The sequence below is a fragment of the Chelonia mydas genome, chromosome 2 (assembly GCF_015237465.2).
Source record: "Chelonia mydas isolate rCheMyd1 chromosome 2, rCheMyd1.pri.v2, whole genome shotgun sequence".
NCBI lineage: Eukaryota > Metazoa > Chordata > Testudines > Cheloniidae > Chelonia > Chelonia mydas.
In genome coordinates this window covers 208,265,446-208,291,298 of record NC_057850.1, presented here as the reverse complement: position 1 = coordinate 208,291,298, position 25,853 = coordinate 208,265,446, and the positions used below count along the sequence as shown (strand labels likewise).

The window sequence follows — 25,853 nt, the reverse complement described above, 5'->3', positions numbered from 1 at the left end:
AGGATCAAGCTATAAACTAGACCTAGGTGAAATTTTTCATTCAAAGCTTTTTCTCAGTGAGCAAGACAGTTCAGGTCAACTGAAACATTCTGAAAATTCATGTCAATTTCACCAAATTGTTTACATTTAAAAAAAAATCTAAATGTTTTGTTTCAACCATTTTGAAATGAAATGTTTTGATTTTTTCTATTTGTCAAAATTTCTTTCAATTATATTTAAAAAAATATTTAAAAATTGATATTGAAATGAAATGCTGAAGTGCTTTAAAAGGTTTCTTTCAATCTCCTGGTGCATGTAATACACTACCAAATATCTAAAAGGGTTTGGTGTACCATACCAGTTACGCCAACACACTGCAGTTAAAATAATCTAAAGCATGATTTTATATTATTGTTCTCAGCCAAAAAAAAAAAAAAACCCACCCTCCCAAAAAAAAACCCTGTTCACCCTGTTTTGCTGTAGAAGCATTAGCCTGATCTCAGTGAGGATTGGTAAAAGCGTCTGACTGTCCTATCAATCACTAACGGCTTGATCCAAAATCCATTGACCTCAATGGGCTTTGAATCAGGCCCCAAAGGAGTACTATATGCATCAGCACTAACTGAAATAAAAACTGTAAATATTATCTTTCTCGATTACAAACTACTATACCTGTTAAGATTTTTCAGGAAAGTTAAAATTATACATAACATAATTTAGTTAAGATTTTAGAAAATTAAGCTTATACATCAAATTAAATGCAAGAAACAGCAAATGCTAATCCCGTGTCATAGTCTGTGGCTGGCAAGTGAATCACTGATATATTTTATAATTTTCATAAATAACATCTCAAAAATATGATGTTATTCATAAAAACATTTAACACGCTGTTTGAAAAAAAAAAACAATTGGAGCTTGTTTAACCCTTTCTCAGTTCCCACGGAGATATTACAGTATCCAATATGTGTTTTCATTTCATATTACAAATATTATTGTGGATCCAAAAGCGTGTAGCTCTGGCACTATTAATTTGATTCTTGTGCTGACTGATTCCCTAGAACTCTCACTGTGGCAGTCAGCATTGTTCTGACTATATATATCGTGGTAATAAAAGCCTTTAATATACATATTGTATCATTCCTTATTACTGTTACAATATTACATCTGCCAGCTCATCTAGACTGTCAAAATATGTGTGTATGTTTCTATTCTTATTCCTTCAGTAACTGCTAAATCCATAAGCCCAAACATTTACCTTGTTTAAAGCTCAGTTCTTTTACAATTTTTATCCTTCTGAGAGTGGTATTTGATATAAGACTCATATTTAGGGTGCACTGGAAACATACCCTGTAATCTGTTTCTGCCATAAATATTTATATCTCGTCCTCTTTTCTCAACATTAGTTTTACTATTTTCAGTAGTTGGATTCTGAGTGAAATGGTTCAAACCCAGCCAAAGTTGTGAGATACTGTGAAAATATTGTACTGGATATTTAAGTAGTGTTTCTTATGAAGCTACACATTTTAAATTAAGAACTCTTGAGCACACTTTGAAAAATGTTCTTACCAGTGTCCTCATCCAGTGAGAACACTTTCACCTGGTTAGAGTTTCAAACCAAGGGTTGTATCTGGCAGACCCAATACTCTCTTGAATAAATCATCTTTACTGTGTGAGAACTTTTATTACTGATACAAAGCACCTGGAAGACATAACATCCTTTTGTTCCATACAACCTCAGATTGGGTAAAATAATTTACTTTATAAAATCCTAGTCCTCCCACTCAGGTATGCAAACAGATTCCACTGAAAACAACAGGAGTCACACACATTCCTATTTTCAACACTTTCAGATCCCTACTGTATCTTCATGTGTCTCAACACTGGAAACCATCCTCCTGGTAAAGAGCTGGATATGCTCCTTTTAAAATGAATCAATATTTCCCTGCATCCACCAGAGGCTAATGCAATAGTACAAGCCAAAATGCTTGTTTCACTGATGGCTGAGCATGCTCTCTCTACACCACTTCCAAATCCTACATGCCTGTGAAGTGAAACTGTAAGCTTAACACCACATAGCAGTCAGATTGGCTTCCAGATAGTCCACAGTCCTTTTGGCAGAGGTGTTTCATATCCCATCCATGAATAATCAGTATAGGTAGATCTTTCCAAACTGAAAACCCTCTATGTTCATAAAAAACTTTTTAAGCCATCTATGCTAAAAAGATAATTTACTTAGAAACCAAATCTTTGCGGACAAAGTCTAATTCAAGCTCTTACATGGTAATGAATAAAAAATAAATACAATTCAGTCACCGTAGAATACAAATTTAACATGCCAACATACAGCCTCAGGACAATCTTTTGTATTACATTTCAATTTGAAGTAGACTTAATGTTGAATTAACAGTGAAATTATGTAGAAAATTTCAAACAATAAGTACTTACATTCTGCATACTTCTGAAGCTGAGAAAATTCTGAAGGACTGAGGTTAACCCACTTCTCCCGGTTCATCATAATGGCGATAAGGCTCCTTATTAAATATCAGAAAAATGTGCCATTTGACCCATGTGTTAGTCACTTGCAAATTCCACGTAGTTTGGTAGTTTCAATTCACAGTGCTTAGAGAGTTTATGAGACATAGAATCAGTCTATATACAATGTTTGATGGTATAAACTGTTTTGAATATGTGGCTTCAATGACGAATTACAGCACTGTTAAAAGAAGAGGGGAAAATAATTAAAATATACATACCAAGTACAAAATTGGTACAACTTTTGCTAATAATGATGAGATTAATAGTTGTTCAAATATATTAATATTCTAAAATTACTATTATTCTATTTGTATTTCCAAATCTCATTTTTCACTAGCTATGTAAATGCTAATTAATTTTTAAAATTATTATTATAATTAGGGTTTTAATCTTTATATGCCATCTCTAAAAAACAATTGTTAGTATAAACATAGTTACACTACAATGGTTCAATTCAGGCAACAGGATAAAACTACTGCCCAGTCTCAATCCAACTTTATGCAGTTTTCATCCCAATCAGACAGGATAGCATGCTTACTAATGGGGGGTACACTGGATGGGTAACAGTAGTATTAATTGGGAGAGTCGGGCTAAGGTAATGATGAAGATGGAATTTAGACAGGAGAAGACCACTCTTTCCCTTTCATCATGTCAAAGAAGAAGAGGAAAATGAAAGGAAGGACAACATCAGGAGAGGTTGGTGCACTAGAAAAGAAAGACAAACAAATGTATCTAACAACAGACAGCATCTCTTTTCAGTCTCAGATTTGATTACTGTATCTGGGTAAACCAATTCAGAAATCAAGAAGAGAAATGAGCAACAGGGTAGGTCTAATTCACCTAATGTAAGATAATTTTTTAAAAGTAAGGGTCATTCCCAAATTAAGTTATTTTTAGACATTGGTGCAACACCAAATCACCTTGAAAAATTTTGAATCCTGAATTACACTGCAGAATGTCTGATCACATTTAGGGCTTGTCTACACTACAAAGTTAAGTCCACATAAAGCAGCTTACATCGACCTAACTATGGAGGTGTACACACTACAATGTTCCTCCCACCACTTTAACTTGCCTGATACGCTGACCTAACAAAACCATCTCAAGGAGAGGTGCAGAGCTTAAGGTGACATAGTTAGAGCGACTCAGTGTCAGTGTAGACACTGCATTGCTTATGCTGCCTTAAGTGGCCTCCAGGAGGTATCCCACAATGCCCACTGAGCCTGCTCCGATCACCGTTTTGAACTCTACTGCCCTGCAGCCAGGTACACATGTAGGCGGCCCTCTCTTTTAAAGCCCCAGGAAGTTTTGAAATTGCTCTTCCCGTTTGCTCAGTGTGAAGAGCTCACATGGCATGCTTAGCTGGGCAGTAGCTGGCTCCATGCAACAAACAGGCTCCTGCCTGGAGTACCCGGGTGGTAGTGGTGGATCTGCTGAGTTTGTGGGGAGAAGATGCTTTGCAGGCACAGCTCCACTCCAGCTGCGGGAACTTGCTCAGGGCATGGAAGAGAAGGACGACGATAGGGACACGCAGCAGTGCTATGTAAAAAACAAAAACAAAAAAACAAACCCAAAGAGCTGCAACAGGGATAGCTGAAGGCAAGGGAAGCAAATAGCCACTCCGGTGTTGAGCTGCAGACAAGCTGCTTCTACAAGGAGGGGGCTGGGGTCAGGTGTTGGTATATGGGTTGGTATATGGATGGGGGCTCTGGGGGAAGATAGAAGCTGGGGTCAGGGTGGTGGTATGGGAGGGAAATGGGGAGGAGCAGTCAGGGTGGGGGCCAGGGTGCTTAGCCTCAGGTAGAGCGAAAAGAGGGCATGGTTTTAAGGAAGAATGAAAAAAAAAGAAAACCGATTTAAAACTTTCCCTGGAACAAGTAAAAATGGATACCACTGGCATTCACTTTTTCATATAGATATAAACTGCACAGGGTTTAATTATTGATGGAGGGTGGGAAATTGGTATAATTTTTGTACACCTACTGTACATTATTCATTAAAGAAGAGAGATTTACTTATCCTGACGAAAGTTTTTGTGTTAAAACAAAATCCAGTTTAGAAGATATCTTTAATTTAGTAAACATGATACATTAAAATAAATTGCAGCATTACATGGCTCTGTACAGTGTTATTAAAAGTGAGTCAGTGTCATGTGGAGAGATACTGTATTTCCATTGCATTGCACATATTCAGAATTGGAATGAACTTTTGTTATCTGGACAACATGACTCGGATCTCTACCTCCACAATGATCACAGTGGTCTCTCACCTCTTTCAAAGGAAGGAAGGAAGGAAGGAAGGAAGGAGTCTGAAAAGCAACCAGATGTCAGAAAAAAACTGAACCAGTGCCTCCAGTTTCAAGAATCTCTGTCTTCCCACTACACCTGTAGTTACATTTGCTCTGATATACTCTTTGGAATCTATTGCCTCAATTCTCTATTGGAGTGGTCGTACTGAAATATATTTACAGCAGAATTCATCAGAGCTAGTAGCTGCAGAGAAATCATAAGGATTTATTCCCCTTTGCTTTCTCTTTGCATAAGTGCACATGTCCTGATATAGGATCGTAGGGAGGGAGGGGGAGAGAAGTGTACTGCATGTGAGTTACAACACTCAACAACAAATCATTAGATAAAAATGTAAATAATCTCTATCTGAAACAAATTCGTGTGTTTGAGGTTTGTTTTAATTCTGACTGAAACATTCTTCAATCATACAAAGCTTAATTAGAAAAGAAAAAGCATTCCAGAATCCAGAACCTCCCGACACTCTTCCGCTCCCCCATTCCATGCATCTTCCAGGGCTGAACCAGTACCCAAGGCACTCCACCCTGCAGGAGATTAAACACAATGGACAGCCACACCTTGTTGGTGTATGTGCTTGTGAACACCCTGTTCCCTCCCCTTTAAAGATACTTTCCCCTGCATGTATGAAGTCTACCTCAGAATTACATAGGTACGTTTGCATGGGTGTGAAATTAAAAAAAAAATTACTTATGAAAACTGAATTTATCTTTATTATTCTCCATCACATGGTGGCTGCTGATTACATTCACTGGACAATAGCAATAAGTGCATTTGCATTGTTATAGTCAGGCACACAGCCATCATTACAAGGTTCATAGCATGGTGCAAACAAACAACGTCAGGCTCAGGACAGAAACACATATTACTGTGGCTCATTATTAAAATGCTCCTTCAAGGTCCCCTCAGCCGAATAGCCCCCCGTTGATCTCCTCTTATATCCCTGTGGTCATAATGCACAGCACAATACTGAAGAGCAGTGCAGGATCCATGCTTTGTGACAGAGATGGCTGGCTTGCAGGTAACCAGGGCAGCTGAAAAGCAGTTGGAGGCCCATGGAACGATGGGATTGAGAAACCTGCATCATGAGATCCTGTACCTGCCCCCATGAGGCATTGCAAACAGCCTGCGGCCAGTTCAAAAGTGGAATACCTCCTCACCATGCACTACTCTGTGTCCATGCAACAGCTGCTACTGTGGATGCGCTCCGCCAAAACAAGCAGCGTAGTTCAGACATACAGCCCCGGTTTAATTACGGCGTCAGCGTAACTTAAGTTGACTTAACTTTGTAGTGTAGTCAAGGCCTTAGTGTCACCTAAATGGCAAACTGTGTAGCACTATTATATCACAGAATAATAACCAGGTAACAATGTCTGTCCCTTTGTTACACAAGTGATCAAAATGTATTGACTGATGCATAAGCGATTTACTTTATGGGTATCTAAGAATAAGTATGTTAATAGCCCTAAACATGCTAATTTTCTATCTGGGGAAAGTTAGAAAAATAAGAACAAATGCCAAGAAGCTACTATCTAAATAGCATAAAAAGGTGTTTTGTTTTCAATTGAATTGTTTTTCCACCTGTGCTCAAGAAACAATGGTGCAAATAATCACTTTGTATGGAAAAACATTCAGGAGAATAAACATGCTCTAGAAATGGCAGAAGTTTATCTATGGGCAGTTTCTTTTGTCTCTCAGGTTGGAAAGCAACCATGGGTAGAGGGTATCTGTGCAGATTCTGGACTCTTCCAGAGATGGCTGGGAAATCTATACGAAATACAGGATCCTCTCCCCAAAAGTATCATGGTTCTCTTCATAGCCATGCTGCCACTGGCTGACTCCTTAGCCACCCCAACCAGTTCACCATACAGAGGAGTTAATGCTCCAGCAACATTTACTCAAACGTGGACTTCCCATCAGAAACCAGCCATGTCCCAGGGGAACTTTGCTTCTGAGTGCATTTACTCCTTGGTCATGTTCCTTGCTGTCATAAATATAAAGGGAAGGGTAAACACCTTTAAAATCCCTCCCGGCCAGAGGAAAAATCCTCTCACCTGTAAAGGGTTAAGAAGCTAGGATAACCTCGCTGGCACCTGACCAAAATGACCAGTGAGGAGACAAGATACTTTCAAAAGCTGGGGGGAGGGAAAAACAAAGAATTTGTCTGTGTGATGCTTTTGCCGGGGACAGAACAGGAATGGAGTCTTAGAATTTAGTAAGTAATCTAGCTAGATTGCGTTAGAGTATGATTTCTTTAAATGGCTGAGAAATTAAGCTGTGCTGAATAGAATGGATATTCCTGTCTGTGTGTCTTTTTGTAACTTAAGGTTTTGCTTAGAGGGATTTTCTATGTTTTGAATCTAATTACCCTGTAAGGTATTTACCATCCTGATTTTACAGAGGTGATTCTTTTTATTGTTACTTCTTTTTTACTGTTTCTTCTATTAAAATTCTTCTTGTAAGACCTGAATGCTTTTTTTCATTGTTCTTAAGATCCAAGGGTTTCGGTCTGTGGTCACCTATGCAAATTGGTGAGGATTTTTACCAAACCTTCCCCAGGAAGTGGGGTGAAAGGGTTGGGAGGATTTTGGAGGGAAGACGTTTCCAAACAATGCTTTTCTAATAAAATAAACCCAGATAAACGTTTGGTGGTGGCAGTGGAAGTCCAAGGGCAAAGGGTAAAATAGTTTGTATCTTGGGGAAGTTTTAACCTAAGCTGGTAAAAGTAAGCTTAGGAGGTTTTCACGCAGGTCCCCACATCTGTACCCTAGAGTTCAGAGTGGGGAAGGAACCTTGACACCTACCCATCAAAATAGACCCATTAATCATTTGGAATTTCAGCAGAGGGTATTCATGACCCCTTGTGGTGGGAGAGGGAAGTGGGGGACACATGCCACAGTGACACACACGGGTGGGCAGGATCGAACCTGGGACCTCTGGAGCTTAGTGCATGAGTCTACTGCATGAGCTAAAAGGCAACTGGCTGTCAGCTAAGGTTATAGAGCAGACTCAATCTCATTCTCTCTCACAGTGGTCTCACTGCCACTAGATGGTACAGAACACCACACCCAGGAGGTGTATGGGTTACACTCACACCCGTGACAATATGCAATGGAAGATCAAGACAAGCGCAAAACCAACAGTATCCAGAACTGAGGCAGACAGGAGTATAATATGCCCACAGGGTGCAGCTATTGATGACAAATACTTAATATCCTAGTCCTGAGTTCCTCAGTAGAACATTTTCAGACACAAAGTATTAGCAATATTGATTATCTTGACATGCCTGCTTTTTGAAGCTGTAGCCAGTTTAATCCTGCACAACACACTATACACAGCATAGTCTGAAGAGCCAAAGAAAACTAATTACAGTGAACAAAGGCTAGCAGTGCTAAGAAAAAAAGAATTAGTAGCTACTACAGTAGTGAAAGTTGAAGGAATTGTTCATGCAAGCAAACAATATGAATTTCAATATGTTCAAATATAAAGCCGTATCTAAGAATAAAGAATGTAGGCAATGCTTACAGAATCGAGATGCTATCCTGAGAAGCAGTGACCAAAAAAAAACTTGGTGGTGGGGGGGTAAAATCAGGGTGGATAATAGCTGAATATGAGCACCCAGGGCAACACTGGGGCAAAAAGGTGAATGTGATCCTGAGATGTATAAACAGGGCAATCTTGGCCAGGAGTAGAGAGAGAAAATTTAGTCTTGGACAGATCTAAATTAAATCGATAGCTGTCGGTAAATGTCGATTTCCACTAACACACTGAAATCGACAAAAACAATATCCATCAGCAGCAGCTGGTGGAAATGTAGCCTCCTCTCACACATGGCTTCTGCCGGGATTGCATTCCCCCAACCTTGTAGCAGAGCAACGAGCCCTCTGCAGCCTTGCAGGGCTGTGACAGCAGAGCTGCAGAGGGCTCTCTGCATGACCATGGGGCTGGTGACACTGGATCCATGCAGATGTAAGGAAGGCTGCGATCCTGATAGGGCAGAGCAGAGACTGCTGGACCAGGGCAGAGCGGAGGACGAGCCCCCATCCATAGGGAGCTGAACAGCTAGGACAGGGGCAGGCAAACTTTTTGGCCTGAGGGCCACATCGGGTTTCCAAAATTGTATGGAGGGCTGTTTAGGGGAGGCTGTGCCTCCCCAAACAGCCAGGCGTGGCCCGGCCCTCGACCCCTATCCGACCGCCCCTGCTTCTCGCCCCCTGATGGGCCCCCCCGGGACTCCTACCCCATCCAACCCCCCCACCCATTCCCTGTCCCCTGACGGCTCCCTCGGGACTCCTGCCCCATCCACCACCCCCTGCTCCCTGTCCCCTGAGCGCCCTCAGACCCCCGCGCCCCTGACTGTCCCCCCCCACCCCATCCAACCCCTCCTCTCCTTCCTGACTGCCCTCCTGGGACCCCTGACCCCATTCAACCACCCTGTTTCCTGCCCTCTGACTGCCCAAACCCCTATCCACACCCCCGGCCCCTGAACACCCCCCCTGGAACTCTCCTGCCCTCTCTCCAACCCCCCCTGCCCCCTTCCCGCGCTGCCTGAAGCACTGGTGGCTGGCAGCACTACAGCCGCACAGCACAGAGCACCAGGTCAGGCCAGGGCCCTGCAGCTGCGCTGCCCCAGGAGCTCACAGCCCCCACACCCAAAGCATTGCGCCAGCGGCGCAGTGAGCTGGGGCTGCATGGGAGGAGGAACAGCAGGGGAGGGGCCGGAGGGTCCCGCGGGCTGGATGTGGCCTATGGGCTGTAGTTTGCCCACTTCTGGGCTAGGACCAGGGCCTTCCCCATACTTTGCACTGCAGGAATCGGGTGTCACTAGCCCTGCAGCCATGTGGGAAGCCCTCTGCAGCTCCACTGTCACAACCCTCATTCATTCACCAGCCAGGAGTGGGAGCGTAGGACATCCCTGGGCAGGAACTATTCAGCAGGAGGGTGGCCTCCCTTATGGCTGGGGGACCATCCTCTTAGCATCATGGAAGATTAGGGTTGGAAGAGACCTTAGGAGATCATCTAGTCTAGTCTTCTTTGCAGCCCTGGCCAGGAGTCTCTGCTCTACTGGACCAGGACCGCAGCCTCCCACAAGCAAAACTTTAAACAAAAAAATTATTTTTTTTTAAATCTATATTAATCACCAATTTTTATACGTAACACCTCTGTATTTTGCACTGGTGAAACCACTACGGGAATACATTGTATAGTTCTGGTGTCCACAATTCAAGAAGGATGTGGAAAAATTGGGGAGGAAGAGGATTCAGCGAAGAGCCAAGAGAATCATTAAAAGGATGGGAAAACATGCCTTATAGTGAAAGACTCAAGGAGATCAATCTATTTAGCTTAACAACGAGAAGGTGAAGAGTTGGCTTCATCAGTTTCTAACTACTTACATGGAAAATAGAAAAAGAACCTCTTCAATCTAGCAGACACAAGTCAAAACAAGGTCCAGTCACTGGAAGTAGAAGCTAGACAGATTCAGATTAGAAATAAGGCATACATTGCTAATAGTAAGGGGTAATTAACTAGTGGAACAACTTAGAAAGGGTTGTGGTGAATTCTCTATCACTGGAAATTTTTTAAATCAAGATTATATCTTTCAGAGAAACAGACACTCTAGTACAAACAGGAACTAATTTGGGAAAGTCCTATGGCCTATGTTATGTTCACAGTGGTCCCTCCTGGCTTTATAAAATCGATGAATCTAAGAAATATAGATTATTGATATGGACATGGAAACAAAGAGATACAAAGCTCATCGTATGGTTAAACGTGGAGGCGGCAACTTTATTTAAACCTATTACCTAACTTGGTTAGCCACCCCAAACTACATGACACAGCTCTTCCAGTGTGGTTCTCAATGGGCATCAATGTCTGTGGTACTACCAACCTGAGAGCACATATGAGGGCCAGGTCCCCATGTCACCATCCAATCAACCAAGGGATCCCGACTGGAAACCAGAGTTCCAGCCCATTCCCCTCCTCCACGCTGGAAGTAGGAAAGATAAGTGGAGCCACACACTGTGTGAGACATAGAAGCAATGCCATTCTCAGGACTAATGCCCAAGCAGACTACTGGGTTACACGACCTCAGACTGGACCCTTTCTAACACATCAACTGCACTGGAACCCTCCAAAGTTGTAACAATTGTAACTTACACCCCCCAAAACCCAGCCCTCCTGGATGCCAGATGGAAGTTTTGGCAGCAGCAGTTTGGCAATTTTGGCATATGGGAAAAATCTCTTCCAGACCCCAGAATTGACAGTCAGTCTAGCTCTCAGCATCACAGGAGATCAGATCCAGCAACTAGATTAAGGATGGGAAGAGTGGGGCTGAAACAGGGAGCCCACAATGGCTACTTCATCGAAGCAGCAGCACCCTCACTTTCCAGACACTCGTTAAACACTTCCAGCACTTAATGGTAGCAGCAGTGAGAGATTCCAAAGTCTAGGCTCAGATGCAGCATGTGACACTCCCACACATACCCCCACACCATGCAGCAAGAGGAAGGGCAAAAAGGGAGAGGAGAAAGAAGCAGTCCCTCTCCCCCACTCCATGCATGCTAAAAACAAGCAGAAAATGGAGGGGCAAGCAGAGGAAGTACATGGAGCACTGCCCCAGCTGATCCTGACTGAGATATTCATTCTCTCTCCACTGCTCCTGGCTCACCAAAGCTATGCTCGGGTTAGTGAGGTGAGCATTTACGCATGGATCAAGAATGAATCATGGCCATCTGATGAAAATAATAGTTATCTTTGTTCATGTAAATCTCTGCTTGGACTGCGTCCTTGTCCTGTTCAATTAAAAACCAGAATCAATACAGGCTTTACAAATAAGACACATTAAAGATAGATTACTGTGTCGTTCATATTCTCAAATTAAAATAAAATGTGGGATAGAAGTGAAAGAGATGGCACTAAAATGATGATTGAACAATAGTAAAGATTGGTTGGAGCAAGCACAGTGGAATGGAAAAATAGCAAAATAATTGTGGATGATGGCAGTTAATGGTAATTTATGTCAGCTCTCAAAGAAGCCAGTGCTAAATAGTAATGAGTCAACTTCAATAGCAAAGAAAAGGGGAAGAACTACATTAGGCGGAACTGACATTTTATAAGATAGCTACAATTCTAACATGGGAACTTCAGTCATTGTTTTATTTATATGTCAAAAAATAACTGAGATCATCAGGGAATTTTTCATTAAATGACAGACTGGTTCTGATTGATTAGGTTTTACTGAAGACAGTTTTATTTTTAAATAGCTGATTCATGTAATTTATTATACTGTTATCACATTACTGCTGGTTTTCTGAATTATATTAAATTCTTCATCTGTACAAATTAACATTAGTGTATGCTGTATCATCGTAGCTTAGTTCAACTATTTAATAAAGATACTTAATTTGAAAAATCTGGCATTAGCATTAGTGTCCATGACAAGACAGTGACTAATCAGGGATCTTAACTAATTGCTCTGTCCCTGTGCAACTAGAATGACTTTATAGTTGAACATTCTATGAAGGGGGATCATCATGTGCCCAGTCCATGTATGGGGGTACCCTTCACATACATACATCTCCCACCTCACATGTGCAAGAGGTCTCTGCCATCTCTGAGACAGCATGCCATTCTCCCAAAAACCCCTGAAAGGCTCTCCACTGATTGGAGACTAACAAGAGAGAAGGGGACAGGAACTGAGCAAGCAGGGGGAGCAGTGGGTAGACCAGCTGTGGGGCCTGGGGAAATGCACTTGGTGCCTATCCTGGGGCCAGCAGAGTTTTCACGGAAAAGCTTTTAGACTTTGGGGCTATATCTTTTCGACAAAGCCCTCTCTGATCTGTTTTAAGGAGAGGGCCCCTGAGGCAGCTAGGACCAATGAAACCAATCTGCATGGGTTGAGTGATGCTGGGGAGGCAAATCAGAGGTGCAAGGTCCCTATAAGTATGGCCCTGCCCTCCTGCGGATTCCTAACTTGGGGTCAGGTCTTACAGACTATCACATGGTGCAGCAGAATAACATGGAGGAATCTCTATAAGGAGAACCTCATGGAGATTTCCTCTCTCAGTCCTCTCGCATGGGTTTCACTCAGAAGGAGCAATCCAGCCCTATATAAGGAAAGGTAGCATTCCTGCAGCTCTGTTACTCTGTTTTCATTGTTAAGTTTTTTACAGTGAAGTCTTCCATTAAATATAGATGATGTTGCTATAAAAATCCTGTGTATCATAGATTATACAGATAGTGGAAACATGCCAAATATCCACTGATGCACACTTCTCCTCAGTTGTATAAGTCAGATCAGATATAAACATTTCCGTTCAACAAGAAACATATTTCATACAAATGGGTTGGGCTTCAGTAATATAAATCAACATTTAATTTACATTAGCTTTCTTGATGAAGTTTCAACCAAAATACATTCTTTGCACTTTGTTTTAATGTTGTTCCCCGAGGACCTTATAGAAGTCATGCAATAAGAGAAATCTATCCTAGTTTACCAAGTGGAAAGCCATCACAGTGACAGCACAACAACAAATGGGAAAAGAAAACAACCAAAGCATTAATCAAACATGACCCTGCTTGTTGGCAAGCAAAATACTGATTGCCTGCATTTTACAGACATAAACAGTGCATTTACTTCTCCATGCAAAGGCGAATTACTTCGAAGAAAGCAATATGGTATACTCTTAAAATATACAGGATGTCAAATACTAAACTCCACCGATCCTCTAAGAGTTTGACCTATTCCAGAATACATGGATCTCTGCCATCATTTTGTTCACATAAAATCTTTGTTTAGGTAACTTCCCAGTCCTCGTTGACGAAGAGCTTAGAGACAAAGCAGATCCTACAAATAAGACAAATTGAAGACCTATTATTACTAAGGCATCCATTTTATTACAATACAAATACAAAAAACTTCCTCTGGTATCTCCTGGTCACAACGTATCTTAAATTATCAGTCTCCAAATAATAAAATGTCCCAGAAATTGGCCCTTGAATTTACTCTGTTGTCTCTATGACTTTCCGCTATATGGAAAGTCTTCCCATCTTCCGATGATGCAAATTCTCTCACACAACTTTATTCACAAACTTTCCAGTCACTTACTCTTCAAAGGGGAGGGTGGGCTTGATGGTAATAGAAGAAAAACATAAGATAACATAAGAACAGCCATACTGGGTCAGACCAAAGGTCCATCTAGCCCAGTATCCTGTCTTCTGACAGTGGCCAATGCCGGGTGCCCCAGAGGGAACGGAACAGGTAATCATCAAGTGATCCATGCCCTGTCGCCCATTCCCAGCTTCTGGCAAACAGAGGCTAGGGACACCATCGCTACCCATCCTGGCTAATAGTCATTGATGGATCTATCCTCCATGAATTTATCTAGTTCTTTTTTGAACCCTGTTATAGTCTTGGGCTGAGTGAATGGTTTGGTCAAGAACATAAGATTTTACAACATAAGGTTTTACAACACAAAACCTGTGTTGTAAGTAGGCATCCTCCAAGTTATAGGAAAAGGAAAGAATTGGGATGATCTAGGTCCTCTGCAAACTCATTTCTCCCCATTCCTGCCAACCAGTAAGCCCCAACACTACCCCCCCCCACTAAAAAGGAAAATGACTCCCATTCATTTAGCCAATCATAGAAATCATATTCCAACTTTATGCTTTTGAAAGAAAAGAAAAAAGAGAGAGAACACACCACAGAGGGACAACAATTTCTCTCTATAAAACCAGTTACTCCCCCACAGCATGACTGATTGGTGGCTTTCCTTGAGTAACAGGAACAAATAATATATCAGCAGAATGTTTCACCCCTTAATTGCTATGGAGGCTGAAACAATTATGCATTTCAAGAATTGAACTTCTCTAAACAGGGCTGACTCAAAGTTACTTGAGGCCCTCTGTGATACCATTGTATTGACCCTCCCTAACTTCACTGTCCAAGATTCGGTGTGAAACATTTTCATTCACATCCTTAACATGCCTGCTGGGGGCAGCCTTCCCATAGAGGCTGGGCTGTCAGGGATGGTTCCAAACTGATGTGTGTGTTTGTGAAGAAAGTCATAGAAACAGCAATCACGTGTTTCTTGCTTCACAGGAGGAGACATGGTGGGGTGGGGGGAGCGCAAGAGAGATGACGAACTTGTGATATGTCTCAGGCAAGGCAACAATAAGGGGAAAAATCAAAATCCCCCCAGTGGCTCAACATTTTCACCACAGTATACTTAGTCAGCACAAAACAGCTTGTATTCCATGTCACACAGCAGTGGAGCACAACCAACAAACATCACGCTGGTCTTTTAACCTGCTCGTAGGGCAGTGCACCTATGACCTGTGAGTCCCTTTGCCTGCAGGTTTGCCAGCACTGTCTGAACCAGCCAAACCTCTGTAGAGCAAGGCCCTGACTACACAAGGGTATTTGCAAAGTCTAACCGTTTACAAGAACTTCTATTTGCGGGGGAGGGAGGGAGGAAGCTGAAGTGCTCAAATGGACTCTTCAAAATAGTCTTCCGTAACAGTTTAAGAATATCTATTGGCCAGCAGATGCTGGCACAGACACATTCAAGAAATTATCTTCTATACTATTTCAGATAAGTCAGTTGAGAACACAGAGAATTTCCTTATACAGACAGTGTTTAAGCATTTTTCTTTTAGCATTACCATTTGCAGGCTTGTCACACAATAAAAAATTGCATATATAATGAACAGCAGAGGAGTGATTTAGTCCTGAATTACTATAACTTCCAACTCTGTAGCATATTAAAAATGTGCAAGGTTACCAATTACATTATTTCTGCTCTATTAATTAAGCAATATTGATCAAAGAAGGTGGTATTTCCTGGGAATGGATGACCAGCTCAGAGGGGTTGATGCCTCACTATTAATCACCCGTGCCCTGCACTGAGGTTGTTAGTGCCATACAAGCTATACAGGGGTCGGGGGAAATGTTAACAATCCTTGAAAAGTCCTAGGAGTTCTTTCTGGATTTGTGTATGTGAAATCACTGATGAATACATCACACCTTACAATTCATTTGGCAGTTTCTAGAAAATTCATGGCTACAGTGTTGACGAGACTTCACCTGCCAATTACGTTTACATTATGCGCTATGAATGAAATACTAATCAAAGGCATTTACCACTCCTCTTTTTGAGGCCTGATTTTATTTGCCTTTTTTTTTTTTTGTAGTCACAGTTTTCATAACCCCTAAGTGAACACACAAATGTTAGAAGCTGCAACTTTCTCTTTTGTTATTTATAGAAGAAAACACATTAAAGAGCATTCACTCATTTTAGTAATACACACCCAATATACTGAGGTATGGAGTGAGATACACAGCTGGTATGAATTGGAATTCCTCTACTGAAGTCAATGGAGCTTTGCTGATTTTTATCCACTGAGAATCTGAGCCATAAAATTTATCTGAATGCCTTTGACACAACTAAGAAATGTGCATATTGCCTGACAAATATACACCCTGGAGTGTGTTACTGAGCTTGTAAAAATGTCCATTTAAATTTTTAATATTATAAAAAAAAAAAAAAAACACCCAGTGTACTCCTCAGAGAAGCAATTACTCAAATGCTCTTTCTTAAATTATTTATTTGCAATATATCCAGTAATACTGGGGACACGTGACATAGAAAACATATGTGACACATTAAGAAGAACATTTGAATTGGGGAGAAAATATTGCACTGTTATAGTCCCCATGGTTAAGAGGAATACTAACCAGAGAGACCCTGATCCTCCACTCCAATATATCAAGTTTTATGCCTGTGAGGAGAATCAGACCTGGTGTGATGAATAAAATCATTTAACACTTAATTACATTTTAAATATAGAGGTGCATATTTACAATATATCTTTCCCATTATGGTTATAGTGAAATAATTTGGGGTGCATCACGGTACAAGTTTTTCTCCCTAAGCTTCCAAATATTTTAAAAGTTATATAAGCCAGATCCTAAGTAACCTAAAAAAGGTTTTCCACTTCCATTTATTCTTGCTATGTCCAGGGTGTTAAGGTAAGCTTTTTGCTAGGTCAGGAAGACTACATCTGAATGCCTAAGGATTGCTGCAAAAAAATAAAACATTTTAAAAAGAAAAAATAAAATCAAAGGAGGTAACTTCAGAGGAACAAAATAAGCACATAAATGTACTAACATTGTTATACATTCAGAAAGCCTCTCTTGTCCTTTGGCTGGTCTTCCTTTTAGACAAATAAACTCAATAAATATAATTGACTCAAATAAATATAATTCCAGCATGAAAGATGCCAGTCTAAATCCCCCTCAGCCCCCCATTTTACAGGTAAACAATACTTATTCAAAAGCTTTTCCAAATAAGCCTCAAGGGACTTGTTTCCCAGAGTTCAAACTCCTGGATCAGAGTTTAAAAAAAAAAAATCATTTATGTAAATATGAAAAGTGAAAGCATGACGTTTGATGAGCAAGTCCTTTTTTTTTTTCCCATTTGTAGGCAAGTGCACACGTACACAAATGAGCAAAACTATCTACAGTCCCATCAGAATAGGTACTGTTCACTATAGGACAAAATTCTATGCAGTTGTAGCTGTTTTGGTCCAAGGATATTAGCGAGACAAGGTGGGTGAGGTAAGATCTTTTATGGGACCAACTTCTGTTGGAGAAAGAAGTTGGTCCAATAAAAGATATTACCTCACCCACCTTGTCTCTAAAATTCTCTCTCTCTCACACACACACACACACACACACGTTCTCTCCTGATTTAACTTTTTATATGTAATCAGTGGGTCTACAGAGAGAAAACACAATGGGATTCAATCTCACCAAAAAGTGGATAAAAATCTGTTAATATACTGCAAACGACCTATTTCAGAAACGTGGGATATGCTGGCTCAGTTTTAAGTTCAAATGACTCTTAAAATGAAAGACTGCTGAAGCACAAAACTTATGACCCAGCCTCAGTTAATGAATGGCTGGCTGCAAGTGATTTCTGATTTGCCTGTTACCAATGACATAATTTGATAGGTGTATTATAAAACTGCTGGCATAGAGAGTGCTTTGCACTGCAGAACATTAAATAAAACTTTCTGTTGTATGGACCAATCAAACATTTTTCTATGTTATGAGTTTGTCACTCTTTCCCTAACCCCAAAAATAAAGTTTCAAAAGTACAGAACTACTGGGAAATAAATATTTTGGGGTCAAATTCTGCCTTCAGATATATATGCATAGCTCTTCTTTAGGTCAAAAGGAACCACCCATGCATATCCGGGGAAAGAATTAACCACATATGGCAGACGTTAGTTACACTCAGTGGTGAAAGTGAGGCGGTACGGGCCGGTACAGCATACCAGTAAGAAGCTGGTACCGGCCCATACGTAGCTCACATTAAAGCGCTGCCACGGCAGCGCTTTAACGTTGCTGCCCCTTTTGCACCCCCCCTTCATCGGCGGCCCTGCCACTAGGGTCCCTACCTGCAGGGCCACCAATGGGGGGAAGGGAAGGGGCAGCAACGTTAAAGTGCTGCCACAGCAAAGGACCCTGCTTAAAGCACTGTGGGGGGCAAAGGGAGCAGTTGCCCCAGGGCCAGCAATTTAAAAGGGCCCGGGGCTCCGGGCGCTGCTGTTGCTACCAGGCTCTTTAAATCACAGCTAGAGCCCCGGGTGGCGCGGGCCAGGCAGTGTGGAAGGGCTGGCTGTGGGGGACACTCACCTCCAGCCCCACCCCTTCCATCCGAGGCCCTGCCCCTTCCGGGACCCGGAGCTGGCCCTCGTACTGGTAAGTCTTCGGAGTTACTTTCACCCCTGGTTAGCACTGCTTAACATACTACTAGAATGTAATGAAATACAACAGCAATGTAGGTGGTAGAAGAAGCTATACAGAATTCAATCTAAATGCTAAATTCTCTCTCCACTCCTCCCATCCCCTTCACAGGGTGTAAGTGTGTGCAATGCAATATTTTGCTTCAGTAAGTTTTTGCTGGTGGTGGTTTTTTAGTTTGTTTTCTTGGTTTAATTTATTTTATATGTACACACTGTTGGGTGTTGATACTGGAGAAATTTAAGTTGAACAAGTGTTCCTTGCACTTGGTGTTCCACAGTGTCAGACCGACCCTCAAAAAAACCCCACCTCTGTCTCCTGCATAGTTGGGGTTGGTCCTTCTTTGAGCAAGGGGTTGGACTAGATGACCTCCTGAGGTCTCTTCCAACCCTGATGTTCTGTCGTGCCTGAGGTGCAGTGTTGTTAACTACACTCTTCATCCCAGAGCTTTCAGTGATCTTTCAGACATCATGGGCCCAGGCCACTAACTGCCTTGAGGATAAGGCCTGAGACTCTAACCCAGATTTGCTAGTCAATGGGAAAATGTAGTCAGAGGTAGTCCTTGCTGTAGAGGAGAGGTGCTGCAATGTTCTGTACTAGTTGGATTTTCCTAAAGGGTGATGGCTCCAACTAGAAGGAGTCCGGTGGCACCTTAAAGACTAACAGATTTATTTTTCATCCAAATAAATCTGTTAGTCTTTAAGATGCCACAGGACTCCTTGTTGTTTTTGTGGATACAGACTAACACAACTACCCCCTGATACTTGGCTCCAAGTATAGTGTATTGCTATAGTCCAGAGTCAAGGTGTGTATCACGGAGGTCAGATCGTTGTCTGTTGGGATAGAATGGAGTCTCAGACAGCTGGAGATGGTTGAATGTGTTACTCAGGGATGTTGCTATGAGAGAGCTTATTGACAGTATGGACTGGATTAACTAATTGTGGGTGTGTATCTTCAACCCAAGGAGATGGCACTGTGACAGTAGCACCTCAAAATGCTGTCCACTACCCACCAGCATAACCAAGTCTTGCTCGGGTTCAGCTTCAACCAGTTGTTCTTCATCTGAGTTGATCTCATCCAAGCAGTGGGTTATCTTGGTGGGAGTAATATGGACATAGGTGGTGAAGACTAAGCAGAGCAGTGTCTCATCTGCATATTGCTGGCACTGGAGCCCATGTCATCTTACCAGTTCATCTCTCTAGTTAGGATCTTTTAAATTCTATTTTTTTTCCCCTGTATGTTTTCCCAGTTGTGTGTTTACCTCAAATTTATCTTATGATTTTGTTATTTCCTAATTTTCCCAGACAGACACAATGGAACTGCAGTTTAAGAGTGTTGCAGGGCTGCTTTACCCAGTCTGGCTTCAGACTTTGTAAAAATGTCCATTTAAATTTTTAATATAAAAAACCACCCAGAGCATACTCCTCAGAGAGCTTCTGCCTCAGTTTCCCTTCAGTTCCAGCAGCTTATCACCTGCTCATGTCTCTACCACATGTAGACTGCTGGCTTGTCTCCCTAGCCCATGAAGGACTCACAGCTACGTTCAGTCTTTTTTCAGGTTCAGTTTTATTCTCCAATCATAAAAATAAGGCAATATCAAACACCAAAACACTTCCTCAGCCCACCCTGGGATACAGCTCCCAAGGGCTTTTCCCCTTTGCCTGTCAGTCCCTCCTACTGCAACAGCCCATCTCCCTCCTGCATCTCCTCCTGCCACTCCGTGAACTGAGCGCTCTCAACTCATTATAGGGATCACTTGTCCATCCCTTTCCCAGCTGAGGCTGATAAATTGAACAGAGCTGGCTGGCCCCAAGTCCCCTGACCCTTAAAGGGACAGGCTGCCATGTTACAAGGAGTTAGTGCTTGCTATTAGCAGGTAACACATATAAAATGCACCTCCCAGGCTGTTTTATGAGCCATCAATTGTACTAGTCTACTTCAGTATTTCTGTCACTATGCAGAACCTCTGTGGACCAGTGGAGAGATCTCTGTAATAAGAAAACCTTTCAAAATCCAGTGCACTTGGGAACCTCCATTTCGCAACAGAAAAGGTTTAGTCCAACTCTACTATACTTTCATCAGCATAAATGCAACCATAAAGGATGAAACCAATAGCTGTTGCCAAAATGGCCAAATCAAGTCAATCCTAGCTGTTAAGATGGTGTATAAGATCTACCCCATATCTACCCCATCCTAACTCATTTTTTCCCTGGCTTCTTGTCTGTCAACTAACCAAGAATTGACATGATCTCTTTCTATCTCACACATACGTATAGCTAGATCTTCCACAATACTTTCACACAGGTGAAATTCAGCCAGGTTCAGGTTAGAATATGGAAATGAAGGGGGCGGGGGTAAAAGTAACTCAAGATTTGGGCCTGCCTTTCATTGAAACCCAAGTGCAAAGCATAAGGCACCTTGAGTCCCAAACTCAAAACAAAACTTTTTGTGGCTCCTGAATAAACACAAAGATTGAGAAACCAAAGTTTTGTGGTTTGTTCTGGTTTCACTGTGAGACTTTGTGCAGGATGTCACATCGTGCAAGACACATGCTAGCTCCTCCTGATCCTTAATTGGCTGAGTCTACCATACATTATCAGGACAGCAATAACAGTTGAGTGCAGGCTAACACAGGGGAAGGCAGTGTTTAGAACACTTCTGTAATTCCACAGTATTCATAAGCACCAAAAAAGTCCTAATTTTAACTATTTGCAAAGTCATTGTCTTTGTACAGAAAGGAGGCAGGCATAGACTGGAGATAGAGGCAGAGGTTCTGACTGGACTTTGCCTCTGACAAAAATTGCAATGTGTGAGTTAATGTTTTAACACTACTTCAGGATCCTTGAACGAAAGATGCTAGCAGTACAAAGTATTTACTCATATCATTACTGGGCAGGCCTGAACACAGGCTGTACAAAGCACAGGCCTAAAATTTCAGTCTGTTAGGTTATTTTTTCTAATCTTTTCATAACTGAGGTAAAATTTAAGTGCTCAACAAGAATTTAAGTGTGTCAGCAGCTGCATGGGAAGCCCCGCACTCAAAAGCCATAATACAGTCCTCATAGAGAATTTATTTTGTGACTCAGTGAGATAACTACATTGACACAAAGACAAATCAAGCTATGTTGTAACTTGTGTGCTTTCAAAGCTGACATACAGCATGATGCACCTACAAGGAGGTCAAAACCAGACTTTGGGACAGATGTGACATCATAGAAATGTAGGACTGGAAGGGATCTTGATAGGCCATCTAGTCTAGTCCCCTGAATGGAGGCAGGACTAAGTATTATATAGACCATCCCTGACAGATGTTTGTCTAACATCCAGTAACAAAGATTTCATAACCTGCCTAGGTAATTTGTTCCAGTGCTTGGATCTCCAGCATCCATCCCTCTAAGAGGCACTTCTGGTATCTCCTCATAAAACATGCCAGAGCTGCTGAAGAAAAGTTCAATTTGACTTTGAAATCCTTGCCAGGAATAGACAGAAGGAAAGCAGGATCAGACTCAGCTAATGAACTGCTCAAGAGAGAAGCTGATGCTGACTCTGGTGACATTATGATATCGCCTGACGAGTGAAGCTGATGAGTAGACAAGCATAGAGGATGCTAATAATGTATGGCTAAAAATATGATTGCTCTCAGGAGGAAACAAGTGAACTGGCTACTCTTTATTGCACTATAATGTTTTATAATCTCCATCTAGTCTGAAAGGAGGACAAGGGCAAGAGAAAGATGAAACTAGGAACAGGTAAATCAGGTAAGATGCAAGGAGAGAAAAGAAAGATAATTGCTATCAGTATTGCATCCTCAAGTGGGAGGCACAGCATACCCAAACACCAAAGCCAAAAAAGACATAATAGATGTAGACTTTCCTTAGGACCAGATTCTGCCATCCTTATTCCTGCTATGTTGTACCTTGCTCCACAAATATTTCCATTGATTTTGGTTAGTGAGTGATTACTTCGAGTGAGTAACGGTAGCAGAATCTGGCCCTTAATGATGATCCAGTATCCAATCAAAATAGTTGATTGGTTGGTTGTGTCTGCAACAGATCAGCCAAGATGTAGATTAAGACTGCAGGGGCCTCATGATTTTAGTCAAAACTTACGGAGCACATATGCTGCTGCATGTTGGAACCCAGCAGAGAGATGAGGTCCTTGGAGAGGAGAACCTTGCTAACAGATAGGAGGGCTGGGACTAACTATGGAGGAGTGGGGGTCTGATGGCAGCTGAAAACTGTTAAGGAAGGAATCACGACCTGCACTGTATGAGTTATTGCCGGTAGTTCCCAGATGAGTTAAGTTAATAAAGTCGAGGCCTAATTAAACCACATCTCTTGCATCTTGTCTTTCTTCCCACACATCTGGGACAACAGCATAAATAACCCAAATGGATGGCAGTGTGATACTACTATATTGATTCTTTTGTTAAGTGAAGAATTATATAATTCACTCTTCTAGACCCAACTCCCACTCAGAGTATCAGGGATAAAAGCAATACCCAATTATTACTATGTATATGTTACCTACATTATTTATGTGTGTATTTCTATAGCAACAGCACTAGCATAGCTGCAACCACAAACTCATTTCTATTTCACTAGGACTATCACTTCTCTCTCTCTCTCTCTCGGGGGAAGGAAAAAAAGAAAAAAGAAAAACTTTCTGCTTCCAATCTGGGCTCCATTTTCTTTTTAAGATGAAATGTTGGCATGTGTCCACTGCACTTGACATATCACATTCAACTACAAAAAGTCAGCATGACAGAAACAGAGCCTACACCAACAGCAACTGATTCAGAGAGTCCCTGCTGACTCAAAGAGCAAGGCAGCTTTCATGCTTCAATTCATGACACACTAAACAAACTAAAATACACTAAACAAACTAAAATACAGAACTCTATTTTAATGAATGTCACATAATTTTAAAGAGTGGTTTGGGGGCTTTTTCCACTTGTTTTTTTCTTTTGGGGGACTGTTTTGTTTTCCTAATTTAAAAGGTCCTATTATAGGAGATGGTTTCTAAAGTGGTACTAGATAAGGTTTGCTATTAAAGTCTAACATAACAAAACTTTCTCATTACTGTACATTAGTTCAATAATTACATTATTCCAAAATTCTACAAGAATAAGGCATCACTAGTTTTAGGAACTGGATTTTGAGCCCACTCCACATGAGAGCATCCAATCACTTTACACTCATAAGAGTGCTTAACAACATTTTCCACAGCAACATACATAGTTTCTTTTGCCTTACATTTCATTTTCACTGTAGGAATTTAGAATCATAGAATATTAGGATTGGAAGAGACCTCAGAAGGTCTCTGTTATTTTACAGTTAAACTGTTTAGTACCAATCAAATAATAAAAATGACAAATGGACATTTATTTCTATTTTTTGAAAAGGCCATGTAAGATGGACGGGGGAGAGACTTTGGAAGGACATACTGGTGATTGAAGAAGCTGGTAGGTACATGGCACAGAAGGTTACAGAAGATTGGCTCAAATTATACTTTAGTGAATACTGTTTCATCTATCTTGTAGGGTTGTTGTTTACAAATTCAGTTTTGGTCTTTGTATCTAAAGAGAGATGCTAACAATGAAGACCTTGTTACTTCAAAGCTAGCCATTATACCAGTATGTTGTATTTTATTCTTATTTGTTTTTCATGTTAAGACTTTGTGTAGTTCAGACTATACTGAACACAGTTACCACTGTCTGCTTCTCTCTCATTCCACCTCCACTGGGAAGTTAAAGGTTGAGGTGTGTAAGGAGAAGGCCATAATTGAATTGTATATTACAAATATTGTACATAATTTAAATCCTACAGAAGAAAATATAAATGACATTGTCTAGTCTGAATATTTGTTGTCTAACAAGCAGATTGGTTTATAAGCATTATTCTCTACCATTTGTTCCTGACTGTATCCATAGTACTCTATCACTACAGAAGAGTTCAAATTAAATGATTCTTGAAAGGCCATTTGGATGGTCTATTTGCTTATCAATATGCACAAATTTGGCATGCATAACTCCCTTACAAAATGATTTAGCCATGTAAAGCCCTTTTCCACCAATGGGAGAATAAACTCTCATGTGTTCATTTATCATAACAATTAAAAGAGGGGTTTGGTGCTGCTTCATAAAATGATTTGTTAGGAATCAAAGCTTCAATTTCTTTTTTTAACATACTGGAATATGCAAAGTGGATTTCTACTCTGTATAATAAAAGAAATAAACATACCACAATAGAGCTTCCTCTTTCATTCTTTGTATTTTAATGAAAATGAGGTCTGGGTAAAGAAACAGCAAGAAACTTATTTTATTAATAGCACCACCTGTTCACAATTTGTGAACAAACATTATAATTCTCCCATATTTACTTGTTATTTGAAACACTTGCCAAATAACTCTGATAAGTAATTCTTGTCATGCAGATTGTGCACAAACTGAGGAGTGCACAAAATATGAGCTGTACAGAACACATAGGTCAAACAGTAGGTTTCTTCTGCCTGACTGGATGAGTGTCATTTCATTTTCTTTGAATGTTCTCCAAAATTCACTAAAAGTTTGCTGTTTTTGTAAGCATCCCTAAAGTAAATCCGTCTGCTATAATGTTTCTGGAAGGCAGCCAAAAAAGGGACAAAGCACACAAAGTGAATTTGTTTAAAAAGTTCAAATGATTATTCACAGGAAAGTTTTTGCTGAGCCTGCCTAGCTGTGGTAATGAGCTCCCCTCTTTATACTGATATTAGAAATAAACAAAACAAAGGGGGATAGCTGACATGGAGCTAAGAGCCTGGAGGATTTCACTGTCTGAAAAACTGGACATGGACATAGAGGAGAGCAGCCCAGGAGCATGAGCATGGCATACAGGATGAGATGCTGTGGATTATGAAGGACCAGACACATTGAGGTGTCTGGTTGAACTTCATGAGAAACAGCTTGAGGCAAGACTCCCTCTGGGGCCCCTGCAGAACGGCCTACAAACATCACCATATTCCCCATTCCCCGAAACATTCCAGGAGGCGATGAAGTGGGGAGTACCCCTTCTGTAGGGGCAAGGTTACAGAAGATTGGCGAGGAGCTAAGTGGTAGACTGAGTTTGTGACTGGATGTAAACGGAGGATGCGGGCAGTTTCAATGAACTTTGTCTGACAGACCCCGCCAAAAGATATTGTAGCATTGCTCAGCACATTTTTGCCTGTAAACAAGTCAGTTTATGTAA

The 25,853-nt window shown here is 41.2% G+C and overlaps 1 protein-coding gene across 3 annotated transcripts in view; it reads right to left on the bottom strand.

Annotated features, from left to right (window-relative positions):
- The window catches only part of DGKB (diacylglycerol kinase beta), a 500,939-nt gene that overhangs the window by 431,388 nt on the left and 43,698 nt on the right, over positions 1-25,853 (bottom strand). For all 3 annotated transcript variants that reach the window (XM_043541125.1, XM_037890594.2, XM_043541126.1), the window contains one exon: positions 2,425-2,692. In XM_043541125.1, the coding sequence (XP_043397060.1) occupies positions 2,425-2,494 (70 nt within the window). In that variant the 5' untranslated portion in view covers positions 2,495-2,692. The remainder of the gene's footprint in view (positions 1-2,424; positions 2,693-25,853) is intronic.